This window comes from Pelmatolapia mariae, linkage group LG9, assembly GCF_036321145.2.
Source record: "Pelmatolapia mariae isolate MD_Pm_ZW linkage group LG9, Pm_UMD_F_2, whole genome shotgun sequence".
In the NCBI taxonomy this organism is placed as follows: domain Eukaryota; kingdom Metazoa; phylum Chordata; class Actinopteri; order Cichliformes; family Cichlidae; genus Pelmatolapia; species Pelmatolapia mariae.
The window spans coordinates 26,131,186-26,144,034 of NC_086235.1; the positions used below are offsets into that span (position 1 = coordinate 26,131,186).

At 39.4% G+C, this 12,849-nt stretch overlaps 2 protein-coding genes across 2 annotated transcripts in view; one reads left to right on the forward strand and one right to left on the reverse strand.

The window, feature by feature from the left end:
- The window catches only part of LOC134634170 (vascular cell adhesion protein 1-like), a 383,264-nt gene that overhangs the window by 94,619 nt on the left and 275,796 nt on the right, over positions 1–12,849 (reverse strand). The window lies entirely within an intron of this gene.
- LOC134634165 (myelin-associated glycoprotein-like) lies at positions 3,388–7,627 on the forward strand. The gene is made up of 4 exons (XM_063483227.1): positions 3,388–3,430; positions 4,297–4,680; positions 6,264–6,569; positions 7,350–7,627. Exons 1-4 carry the CDS (start codon positions 3,388–3,390, stop codon positions 7,625–7,627), a joined length of 1,011 nt encoding a protein of 336 aa, XP_063339297.1.

A 12,849-nucleotide genomic window follows, 5' to 3' on the forward strand; every position in this document is an offset into this window, starting at 1 on the left:
AATGTTGTAAATCCAGGCCCATTATGTATTCATGTTTTGAATCCTGGGTTGTGTGAAATCCCAGAAATACACCTTAGACAAAGTCAATCTGTGAACTAAGGTGTAGGTCTATTAGGTTATGTTGTGGTGATCCTCGGGTTGGGGGATGGGTGTTCATACTGGAGTGCAAAATTAAAACCAATGGAAGATGGACAAGAAAAGTTCAAAGCCATCAGGTGCTCAGTTTAGAAAAAATAGAAAAGAAGAGGAGGAGAAACGAGTAAAAGATACAGGTAAGCAGATGTGTCATTGGATAATGGCAGGTCATCCTGAACAATCAGAATCAGAATACTTTATTAACCCATAAGGAAATTATGTGGGTTACAGTTGCTCCAAGAAGAAATAGTAAAAATAGCAACAGTAACAGACTAAACTCAAAACAATACATTATGTTACAGATTTTAATATTAATTAGTCGTTGTCAATTGTTGATTTGTCCTGTTCTCAGTGTATGACAAATTATGATGGCTGTTTGGTAGCCGTTTGCATACAATGCAAACTCTCTCTCTCTTCATATGTGTGTGTGTGTGTTTCTCTGGTGAAATTCAGTATGGTTCCGACAACAATTTTATGTTAATGTACAATCCTTAATCTGTTTTATGTGTATGTGTGTGTGGGGGGAGGGGGGGGGGGGCAGAGGGAGTGTTCGCCCAGGGCGCCAAACAGGCTAGGACCGCCACTGCTTCGGCCACCGTTTCTACCGCCTCCGTAGCTGCCGCCATTGCTGGAAACTGACCCCCGACCCATCCTTCAAATTCGGGGAAATGAAGGACGCATTTGTTAGCCGTGTTTGGAGCAGCCTTCGAATTGGGACAGCCTTCGTCGCCTGGCTGTGACGTAATCGGTCTACAAATGCGGCCTCCGAAGGGTGCGGCCTACATTTTGGGACACAGCTTCTGTGTGTGTGGTGCCGCTGGCTAGAGTCGCTATAGCAACCAGGCTCACACCTGCCTGCTTAATGAGCTCTGCCAAAGATTAATCTTTAAAACTTCTGTTTCAACTGCTGCTTTGTGCACAGTGTTTGCTCCACAGCCACCATTTTACCCTCAAAACGTAGCCATCGTTTCCCTGTTTCTAGCAATGCATCTCTCAAAACAAACAGACAAACGTTTTAAACTTTTAATATTCATTCAGAAGTTTTCTGACTTTAAATTTTCTTTTGTCATTACTCAAATGCACATTTTAAACATGCTCAGCTGCTTTTCAACCTCTTCGGTGTGAACGTCAGCTTTCAATAGTTCAGCACTTTTTTTTTCAGGTGAAAAATTTTGTACTTTTCAGCTCATTTTTAACTTAACTTCAGCAATTTTTTTTTTCAGCTCAGCTGTCCCTGTAATTTTGAACGAGCGAGTGAGCGAGAGGAGCGCAGGAGGAAAGGTGTTGGACTTTGCTGAGAGAGTGAAGTGTGTTTTGGACCTTTTTCCCTAACACTTTCTATTTATTATCACCTGGTGTAATCACTGTAAATAAATGCACTGTCAACTTTTGCAAAGGATTCCTGGTCTGCGCCTGAGTTGTGTTAGTATTCACTTCACCGTGATTTTAATGTTGTGGCTGATCAGGATATATTCCTGGTAAGTTTTATAAGAAGCATTCCTCGTACTTTGTTCCAAGTGAGCTGTCTCATTTCAGCCATTTGCAGTCTGATAGATCATTGCAGATAGGCCAACTACAGTTCTCTATTTGCTGCATTTTTACATTATCTGTGGTTAAAATTATTTGATCAATGCAAAATCATCACTGATTCTAATAAATCTCATAAGAAGTTTATATTCCCCACAAATAATGAAGTGTTTTACAGAAAGGGTCAGTATTGTGATTCTATGATGATGATAATAAGGGTCCTGAAAAACTTGAAATGCTTGATTTAATGAGCTTCTATTATCACTGCCCACCCTGGTGGACCTAAAACACTACGGAGACATTTCCTACACGTTTCTTAGAAGCATTAAATTAGAAGCTGCCAAACAAAGGCTCACAACTCTGGTTACTGTCTCAAGAGATACACAAGAGATGCATCAGCCAATCATTCAGTCATGTGTATAATTATAATTACTGCTATATAATTTATTATTTTACACAAGAAGCAATTTCAGTAACAGATTCCAAGAATGTTTGTAATGTTGTATCACTGAAATAAGGAATATGTGAAACCTGTCGTATCCCTGATTTATTGCACCGCTCTGCTTCAGAGAGACACAAATAAAATGCTGAAAAAGCACTCTGAGATCACACTGAGGGCTGAATGGGACCATAAATGAAAAACAACATCTATGCAAAAACATCCTTACTTTAAATGCTAAATTCTCCAACGGTGTAGTGAATCTGATAGTTTTAAAATGCAGTCTCGGTGTTTCTGGAGAATTTAAAGCACATACAGATTTCAGTGAAAAACTCAACTGTGGAAAAAGTTTGTAATTCTGTAATACTCAGATCTACATTACAAACTAGACCTAAACATATCTAGTTTGTAATGTTTTATAAAAGAAATCTACTAGATGGATTGATTAAGGTGTTATAATCATAATATTGTTTTTTGACCAGTAAGATTAGAAATCAAAATTTGTCATTTAGTGTCTGATCTGAATAAACTTTGCTGCATTAGACGGCAGGATTCAATAACTTCTATTTTTGATGTATCATATTAATTAATATTTTAGCATCCAAATGTATTCTTTCAGCATCATTTGTGTTTGCATAGCTTCTCTATACATGTGTACATAATTCCTGGTAATAAAGAATTATTTCATGTTAATAAATACATTCTGTAAAAGTGTGCAAGCTTAAAAAAACTCAGATCAGTAAAAAGGTCTTTGAGGGTGTGTAGGTCATTTGTGACTTTAAATATATATGTGACTTCCTCTGTCACAGGATATCAGCAGCACTGAAGAGTTTTTCTCAGAGGCATCGAGTGACGCCTGCAACAGCTTTGTGACAAAATGACGTTAATGCACTTTTTTAACCAGCTTGTTCTCGCTCTGTACTTCCTTCTTTCTAACATCGGCTCGGCAACACGGTTCAATGTAATTCTGTTAAAACGATAAAATAATAAGACTACACTTGGGCTTGTTTGGTGAGGAAACATTTTATTGCTTATATTCAGTAACTTTTTATCTTTCTTGTACTGCACTGTCAGGTACATGTAAAATAATTTTATTTAGTGATGTTTAAGTTTTGTATTTCAACATATTTAAAGCAAAGCACTACAAGAAAAAAAAGAACTGTATGAATGGAGAAGGAACATTTTTCTTGTGAAACTGCTCTAAAATATTAAGTACAGTGTTACAGCTCCATACGTGAAATGATCTCTTTTTTTAATCCAGGCAGTAGAGTAGTCTGTGTGTGAACATGGAGACAGTCAGCATCTTACTGATTGTCCTGTTTGTTTCAGGTGAGTATTTCAGTATTTCAAAGTCATTATTGGAGTTATTTTACAATGTGGATGTGGAAAAGGACTGAAAAGCAGAATTTGTAAACAGAGAAGTAAACGCAAGGAGCCCACTTTATTGCTGCAAAACCAAACACTTACACACTGAAAACTAGAGACTGGACACAGGAACAAAACTAGAAACTAGGAGCTAACAATAGTGAGGGAAAAGAGGAGCTCAGAGGACAACAGAGTAACACGAGGATTGCAGAAGAACACAGAGCCATACAGGATAACGACACAACAACAGGCAGAGGAAAACAGGGCTTAAATACACAGATGGATAACGAGGGAATGAGACACAGGAGAAGAGCACAGCTGGGAGTAATCACACATAACGAGACGGGAAGGAAGCAAAACTGAAAACATTAACAAAGGACGTGAGACTGTCAAAGTAAAACAGGAAACAAGAGACATTCACAAAAAGACAGACTTGACACTGAGACGTGAAGAAACGACTGACTGCAGAAACACAGGGGATAAACGAACAGAGCACAGAGACAAGAGTAACAAACTCAGAAAAATGGAACACAGAAGAATGACCACAGAGACGGAAATAAACATATACGATAGACTACGCAGGGAGGGAGCAATGAGAACAGACTAAATGAAATTCACAACCAGAAATACAAATAATTAAACCAGGAAAAGAACGAGGAAACTAAACAATCCTGAAATCAGAAAACTTAAAACACTGGGACATAGAGCAGTAGCTGTGGACTTCATTTAGTAACAAAGTGAACATAGAGCTATTTTTTGTCGAGAGTTTATGTAGTTAATTTGTTTAATGTTAATGTGTGAATGGATTAATCATTAAATTGTGTTTACAGGTGCTTTGGCTGGTTGTACTGGTGAAGCAGCACTCTCCATAACTGCACCAAAGCAGCTGGAAGCACTGAGTGGATCTTGTTTGCAAATCCCATGTAGCTTCAGACCCAAAGAAGGACAGACATTTAACAACACAAGTAAAACTTTTGGAGTGTGGATTAAAAATCAATCCCACTTTGGCAAATATCCGAACAATGTGATCTTCAACAGTAGTGAAGCAGTTAGCATCTATCCAATGAGTATTACTGGGAACCTGAGTCAGAGAGACTGCACCACTCTGTTTTCTAATTTAACCGCCACATACACAGACACATACTTCTTCAGAGCAGAGAGTGAACCATTCAAGGCGACAGCTGCTTGTGATCCTCTTCAAATAACAGTCAGAGGTAAAGAACATAAAGTTTTTAATTTGTTTATAAAGTGAAATTACATTCTACTCTCTGAAACTACCTCTCTGTTACTTAAATCATTCTTGTTTCAGCTAAAAGTAACAATACTGTCACAATGATTGTCCTGATTTATTTCACTCTTGTAAAAACTTATTTCCAAAGAACCTCCAACAATTGCTGAAATGTAAGAAAAAAACTAAATGAAAGGATTTAGAAATCATTTACAAAACAGCATATCATAGAACAAAACTGATGAATTTGATTGTTTTGTTTTTTTTTAAAAAGGTGAAAATGTGGAGATAGGATCATTAAAACCACATTGCTGCTTATTTTTAAGGCTCATACAAAACTGTGTGAGACTGTGAGATTTTAAATCCAAATTTTCTGTATTCATGTTTCACACAAAAGTTTCCTCAAGACTTTAGAGCAAGTTTCTCATATTTTCACTGTTTTTTATTATACATTGAACATCTTTTGATGCCAGTATACCCCATGGAGTCATTAAATTAAAAATGAAGATTTTTCTTATCAGCTTTAAAATCAGTTAATCACATATTGAAAATGATTTATTAATTTAAATTGATTGACAGCATTGATAGAGGGTAATCTTTAGATATCTTTTTTCTTTTCATGGTAAAGTTTTGTCTTCACATTTTGGATACAAAAAAAATAGCTATGGTTTTGAACACTAACAAAAGGTTTTTTGAGCTCATGCAGTGATTTCCACCACAGAATGATGTCTGTTCAAATCAAATCAAAACAGTGAGATGGTTTGGCCTGTCATTCTTGTCACAGCTGGGTTTCAGCATGCTTTGTTGTAAACACATGCTCTGTCTACAGATTCTGTGATTTTTTTTTTAAACAAGTTATGTAGCACAAAATATCCACATGCTTTGCGATATTAAGTTTAATATAATTTTTTTAACAGTTATACAACATCCTTGTAAAATTATTTAATTATCTGCAGTCATTCACAGAGGGAGGAATCCCTCGTTATATTTAATTCTGAAAGATTTAACCTCAGTAGATTACAAATGTTTTCGAGAACGCTCACGTCTTAGTGGAGATATCATCTGAATTTCAGAAGTGGGACCACACCTCATTCACGCCCCTTCCGGCCTCAGGCTACATATGCCCCCTTCACCGATAACCCTTCTCTTTTCCTTCATTCACTTCTCATTAGTACATTGCCAGTCCCCTCCGAGGCCTTTCCCTAACTGCAGTTCCAGTTCATAATCCCTCATCCTTCATTGCTCATCGTTATTGAGGATGTGGTCTCAGCTAGTGAACGTTATTTGTGTCCCAACTTTTAATTGAAGATTAGCTTCAAATGTTTCAATATTTAAAAAAACAATTATGTCTCATTTTAAACATTCATATGTTAATTTTGTACAATTTTAAGTTAATTATATGTTTAAGTGATTTGTGAATGAAACAGCAAATCTCAGCTGTTTTAGAAATGAGTTTGTATTTTTTACACCGTTATTAAGTTTATGTGAGCAAATCTGAGAATCCGTAACAGTTCAAACGTAATGTGTTGTGTTCTTTAGTGTTAATATGTTTCTGATGTGAAACCACAGATTCTCCTTGGAGGCCCAATATTACAATCCCAGGTGATCTGAAGGAGAAGGAGTCTGTCACTATAACCTGCTCAGCTCTCACTCCGTGTCCACACTCCCCTCCTCAACTCACCTGGAATCTCCAACAAGACTCTCACAACAAAATAGAGGAAAACACAGATGGAAGCTTTACAACTAAAATCCAGCAGACCATCACTCTGTCAGACACACATGATGGAAAGAAGATCAGCTGCTCTGCCAGATATCCTGTGAACCAAGGAAAAGACACCAAGACAGCAGAGACAGAAGAGACTCTCAGTGTTTCATGTAAGACAATCAGAGTTTGCTGTTGAACTGAATCCTATAGGACAACATGATTTATGGGATATGTCTTTTTTTCCCCTCCAGATGCTCCTAAAGACACCTCAGCATCCATCAGTCCATCAGGTTTGGTGTCAGTAGGCAGCTGGGTGAACCTGACCTGCTCCAGCAGAGCCAAACCTCCAGTCAGCAGCTTCACCTGGTTCAAGAAGAGCAGAGATGGAGCTGTGAAAGTATCTGAAGGAGAGATTTACAGCTTCAATGTAACAGATGGAGGAGTTTATTACTGTGTGGCCACTAATGATCTGGGTAATCAGACATCAGCAGAGATTCATGTGACTGTTGGAGGTAAAATTACTCACCAGTTATTTTAAAAATTGCATTTTCCTTTTTTTCTAATTTTCTTTGTGATATACTTTATGAGAGAGGATGAAAAGAAGTTTGCTTTATAAGATACTGAATTTTATTTTATAAAAATCAAGATTGTACTTCATCCTTCACAGGTCATTAATTCAGCTTTTAAACGTTAAAGATACAGGTTTTTTCCCACAACATCCTTTACACTGTTGTTTAAAAGTAAACATTTCCATCACTTTGATTCATTTTAAATGGTCTCATTTACTATTAAACATTTTTTCTGTCACTTCAAACAGTTTTCTTTGCTCTAATTTCTTGCATTACAGAAATCTGGTTGGCGTCTACACTATAGTGAAAACTGTGGGAATCATAATGCTTGTGAGCACACTGATCAGTATGAGTTTGATCTATGGGATATTTTTTCTCCAGATGCTCCTAAAGACACCTCAGCATCCATCAGTCCATCAGGTTTGGTATCAACAGGCAGCTGGGTGAAGCTGACCTGCTCCAGCAGAGCCAAACCTCCAGTCAGCAGCTTCACCTGGTTCAAGAAGATCAGAGATGGAGCTGTGAAAGTATCTGAAGGAGAGATTTACAGCTTCAATGTAACAGATGGAGGAGTTTATTACTGTGTGGCCACTAATGATCTGGGTAATCAGACATCAGCAGAGATTCATGTGACTGTTGGAGGTAAAGATAAAGGCTGAAGACATTGATGTCTTTCTTTTATTCAATTTTTCTATTGTCTTTGAAGATTTCCTTGTTGATCTATTAATTACATTGCTACACTGAAACTTAACAATAATGTAAAAAAAGCTTTTGCAAAGGTATCTTTAAGTCCACATTATTGTATATTGTTTGACTCGCACAGAATCCACACTGGTCCTACTTCTTGGAGGAATCTCTGGGATCATCTTACTCATTTGTTTGATAATCTTTCTTTGGCAAGTATCACACATCACAGTAGACATGATATTTAACGGTGATATTTTAGCTGCATTTAAAAAAAAAAATTTCCCATCAAGCTTAGATTTACTTTCACATATAATAAACATAATCAGATTTCATTTTACTATCTGTTATGTCGTCCAGGTGGTTAAAGTCAACACATCAAACTCAACAACACACCCAGGTAAGAAAGTGCTGAACTTATGATCGTAAACAGCCACCTAGTCACAAACTTTCAAATGTCTAAAAACATGATTAATAATGGACTCTACAGATCTACCTCACAAATTTTCTTATTTGGATTATTTCATAGATTCAACTTCATGAAGAGCAGGTTGTTGGAGGGTCAGCAAATAACACAGAAAAAGAGGAAGAAAACATCCATTATGGAGAGATCAGCTTCTCTAAGCTGGGATTTGACGCATCCTCTGAGTCAGTGCAGGACAGAGAACAGCAGCAGGATATGGTGTACGCACAGGTGAAAGTCAACAAGCCAGAAAACAGCTTAACACAGAGAGCTCATGGCCAAGAGGAACTCTACGCTGAGGTGAAGAAAAAATGAGAAGTATGTGTTTACAAACTGTAAAGAATGAAATATGAATGTGGATCCTTTACATCAAAATGTGTCATAGTCACTGCCAAACAGTTCAGTGAAGTAAAAACAGCTTTTTTTATGTTCACCCTCCTGTAGCAATTTCATACGGCTGGTTTCAGATTTTGATCTCTTATGATATTAAATATGCGTGAATAGAAGTTGCAGCAGTTCAGTAGGGAACGGTAAAGTGACTGGCACTTATATACAGTGTTGGTCAAGTTACTTGAAAAAAGTAATTAGTAACTAATTACTGATTATTTTTCAAAAAAAAGTAATCCCATTACTTTACTGATTACTTATTTTCAAAAGTATTTAGTTACTTAGTTACTTTTAAAAAACATTATACTTAACCTGAATACGTAATAAAGCAACAGACCTTTCAGACCAATTATATTTTTTATGCATAATCTATCATATAAATTTGAATCAAATGGAAAGCCTCTTTTTAAAAATAGTTTTATGAGTTTTAATCTTTTAATCTTATACACATTGCATTAAGCAAAAATTAAATTATATGCAACTGTCTTTGACTTGAAGAAATTCTTTAACATTTAAACCCATTTCTGCATATTTCCAGCATATAAAATAAAATAATGTTTTGTGTCTACACTCGCTCTTTCTAGTAGATGCAAGTAAAACACAGCAAAAAATAAATAAAATCAAATATTGAGCGGCACTAAGTCCTGTCGCTCGTAAGTCTGTTTTCACGTGTTTAGCAGGAGTGGGGCCAGTGGAGGTTTGCCCAGTGCTGCAGTGGGGATGTCAGCAGGAGGATCCGAGGGTTTCTCTGTGAATTTCACATTCCGTGGCAGCGTGCTCAGTGCTTGCTCAGATTTGAAGTTTAATTTTTGCTGTAGAAAGAAGTTTTCTTCCCACGCAGAGTGTACAGCGGATGCTAATGTTTTTGTCACTTTTTACGGACTGAAACTTAAAGTTATGTAAGTACTTCCACGCTTTAAATCCTAAATCCTACTCTCTCCCGCACTTCATGTTATCCACACACTTCTGTTGCTGCCACGGACGTCACATGTGCTTACATCATTGTAATTGTGGCACCCCTGTGAGGGAATGACCACATTAATATTATTTTGTGTAAAACCCTCATGTAACGGGACATTTTTCATTACTATATGTATTTATTTTCAGTTTCTTTAAAAGGATAGGAAATCCATGTAAAAGGGATTCATTTTATGTTAGAAAGCAGTGAGGGCGGAACTTTGGTGGTTGCTCCAGGGTTTCGGGGTGCAGTAAGTGGAGCCCACCTTCCGCTGCTTCCTCAGACACGTTCTGGAGGAAAGCAGAGACGCATCGTGTCTTCTTTACTCCGCTCTTCACCTGCTTTTACAGGTCGGTAAATGGTGCTCGCACCGAAAATGTTGTTTATCGTTACCATGGTTACCCACGTTAATGTGAATGAGAGAGTTAAGGCGGTCCGCCCGAGTTATTTATATGTAAACACGGGAGAAACCAGAGGAGTGTCCCGCGCGGCCGCACCGCGAGCCCGCTCGTTAAGTAGAGCGCTCGTGAAGCAGAGTCAGTACGCTCCTATGCTCTGTGCAAACGTGTTGTAATGTTCCAATCAAACTAGTTCTGTGAGATGTGAATGTTAATAGTTATGCTAAAGTGACTGAGTAGATTAGCTAGTGTAACACAAGCATTCTGAGCAACTCTGTGTAGCTAGCAGAGGCATTCACAATTAAATAAGCTGGGTTTCATGATACACTAAATAGTGACTTTGCCAGTAAATTACTGAAGGAAATAAATGTGATGTATTTACTGATGCCGTTATTGATTATAACTGTTTAGCCAGTAAATTACTGTAGAAAACAAATGTGATATATTTACTCATGCCGTTATTGAATATAACTGTTTAGCCAGTAAGACACTGCAGAAGACAATGTGATGTGTTTATTGATATGGTAAAGGAATGTAACTGTTATGTAAAGAAGTGTGAATTTGAGAAACTGAACCAGTTAAAGAGAGTATATTTCACTGAGGTTGTGAAATAAGTAAATGTAATTGATGTGAATAAGGAACCAGCTGACTAGTATTTTGAAAGCTCATGTTTAGTGTTTATATAGCATTTATTTGTGTGAAATAAATCAGACTCAGACACGTTCTGGAGGAAAGCAGAGACGCATCGTGTCTTCTTTACTCCGCTCTTCACCTGCTTTTACAGGTAACATATTTGTCATCGTGGTCTTCATCCTTGGGACCCGTAACAAATCTTGGGGGCTCGTCCGGGATCGGCGCCACCTTGTGGTCGGGGCTGATCCATAAATGACATCTGGGACCAGGACGAAAGCTGATGCAGGCTGAGCGAGCTGAGAGTTGGAGCCGAGACTGATCCATCGTCGTGCTGAGTGGCCCATTGAGAGGGACAGCAAGGAGTTGCAGCCATGGCCGAGGGCGGGAGGAAGAGCCTAGTGTGGGACATTAGGAGAAGCCTACTCACCCTGTCAGCGGGAGAACTCTACAAGGTCGCTAAGAAGGTGGGTCCTGCCGACCCGGGTCAGCCAGAGCTTGACGTGACAGACCAGGAGGGCTGCTTTGACCACATCAGTTCTTTCATGTACAGTAAGCCATTGCTTGAGGCAGAAGATGGTGGGATGGTGGACTTGCTAATGTTAAAGGACTTCATTGATGATGTGATTGAAAATCGACACGTATGTGATGATAGTGAGGACGTAGATTCACCTGTTACACAGACATTTACACAAACCGTGCAACCAGCTCGCCCCTCAAGTGGCATGGGGGACAGTCCTACACAGCCTGTTCCGGTGACCACGATAGCTAACATGGTTAACCGGCCGCCAGTTGCAGGTACAACTAGTCCGGCTGGCCTAGCCAGCTCTATCCCTGATATCACTAACGCTGAGCTGCAGGAGATGTTAAATAGCTATGAGGCGCTTGGTAAAAGACTGAGACAAAGTGTAATGGTCCCCACTGAACAGTCACCTCGACAGCCAACGGGTTTGCTAGTTCAAGCTAACCTAACACAGAGCGACCCACTACAACCCCACCCACCCGGGCAGCCAAGGGCCCAGCCCACTCGTGAGGGGATGATCTCTCTGAGAGACCTCTCTTATCTCCAGAGAAGAGAATTTAGAGTACAAGGGGGTCAAGTTGGTGACCATTCATCCGACATTAGCTACAACAACATTTGCAAACAGATGGATGAGGGGATTAGAGAAGGCTTCCCTGATGCAGAGATAGTTCGTGGAGTGCTCAGGATAATAAAGCCTGGAACTTTTAAAGATATGCTAATCAATAAAGATGATTTGACTGTACTTGAACTGAAGGGATTTCTCCAGGCCCACCTGAGAGAGAAAAATAGTACAGAACTCTTTCAGGAATTAATGTGTGCCAGACAAGACGAGAGTGAGACACCACAGCAGTTTCTCTACCGGGTGATAGGGTTGAAGCAGCGGGTCCTCTTCACATCCAAAATGTCTGATGCAGGCATAAAGTACAGTGCAGCTACTGTTCAGGATGTTTTCTTGCACTCGGTCTACCAGGGGCTTGGGTATAAGCACAGTGACATTAGGCGAGAGTTAAAACCTCTGTTGTCAAGCGGAGAGGTGAGTGATGAAACAATCTTGCGCCACATAATGAGAATCACTAGCGAGGAAAGTGAGAGGCAAAAGAGAATAGGCTCGTCCCGTCGACAGAACATAACTAGCGCACATAGTGCTCAGTCTGAGCTCAACACCCTCCAGGGATGTAGAAAGCAAGACCGACCAATTGACACAACCAAGACTGACCCGATTAAAGAACTCACAGCTAAAGTTAATGAACTCGCTGGGCTGGTGGAGGCGATGAGACAACAGACCTTAGCACGACCCTCAGACCTAGTGAACCCATACTCACAAAACAGGTCAAGAAACAGAAAAGACAAAACCTTTGGGTGTCCAAACTGTGTTGAACAGAACCGTCCAGATTGTTGCCATTGCTTCATCTGTGGGGAAGAGGGTCACAGGGCGGTTGGCTGCTTAAAAAAATCTAAGAACCAGGGAAACGTGAATCGGTCTCTGCAGCGGGGCGCCCAGTGACCGTGTCCAAAAGAGAGCCCCACAGTGAGCGCTTAAGGGAGGTGAGGACCCAACCTAGCCTTAACAGTAGCAAACCCAGTCCCCCCTCACCAGTCACATCAGAAGTAGTTAACTGGCAGCAGGGTGAGGCACTCGCTACGTCTGGTGTTATGGCAACCCACACTAAACGTGGGGCAGTTGCTAAGCTAATCGGTAAGAAAGCTCTCATACAGTGTAATTTGAATGGCTTAGCAGTGAAAGCACTACTTGACACAGGTGCTCAAGTTAGCATCATAAGTCGAGATTGGAAAGACAGATACTTGCCTGACTTAGTCATGCGACCTTTGTCAGAGAT

Bases quoted from the DNA above. Each gene is read 5' to 3' on its own strand.
- LOC134634165 (XM_063483227.1), top strand. From the start codon at position 3,388: ATGGAGACAGTCAGCATCTTACTGATTGTCCTGTTTGTTTCAG. The intron at 3,431-4,296 runs GTGAGTATTTCA...TTGTGTTTACAG, and splicing joins GATTGTCCTGTTTGTTTCAG to GTGCTTTGGCTGGTTGTACT. The intron at 4,681-6,263 runs GTAAAGAACATA...GTGAAACCACAG, and splicing joins TCTTCAAATAACAGTCAGAG to ATTCTCCTTGGAGGCCCAAT.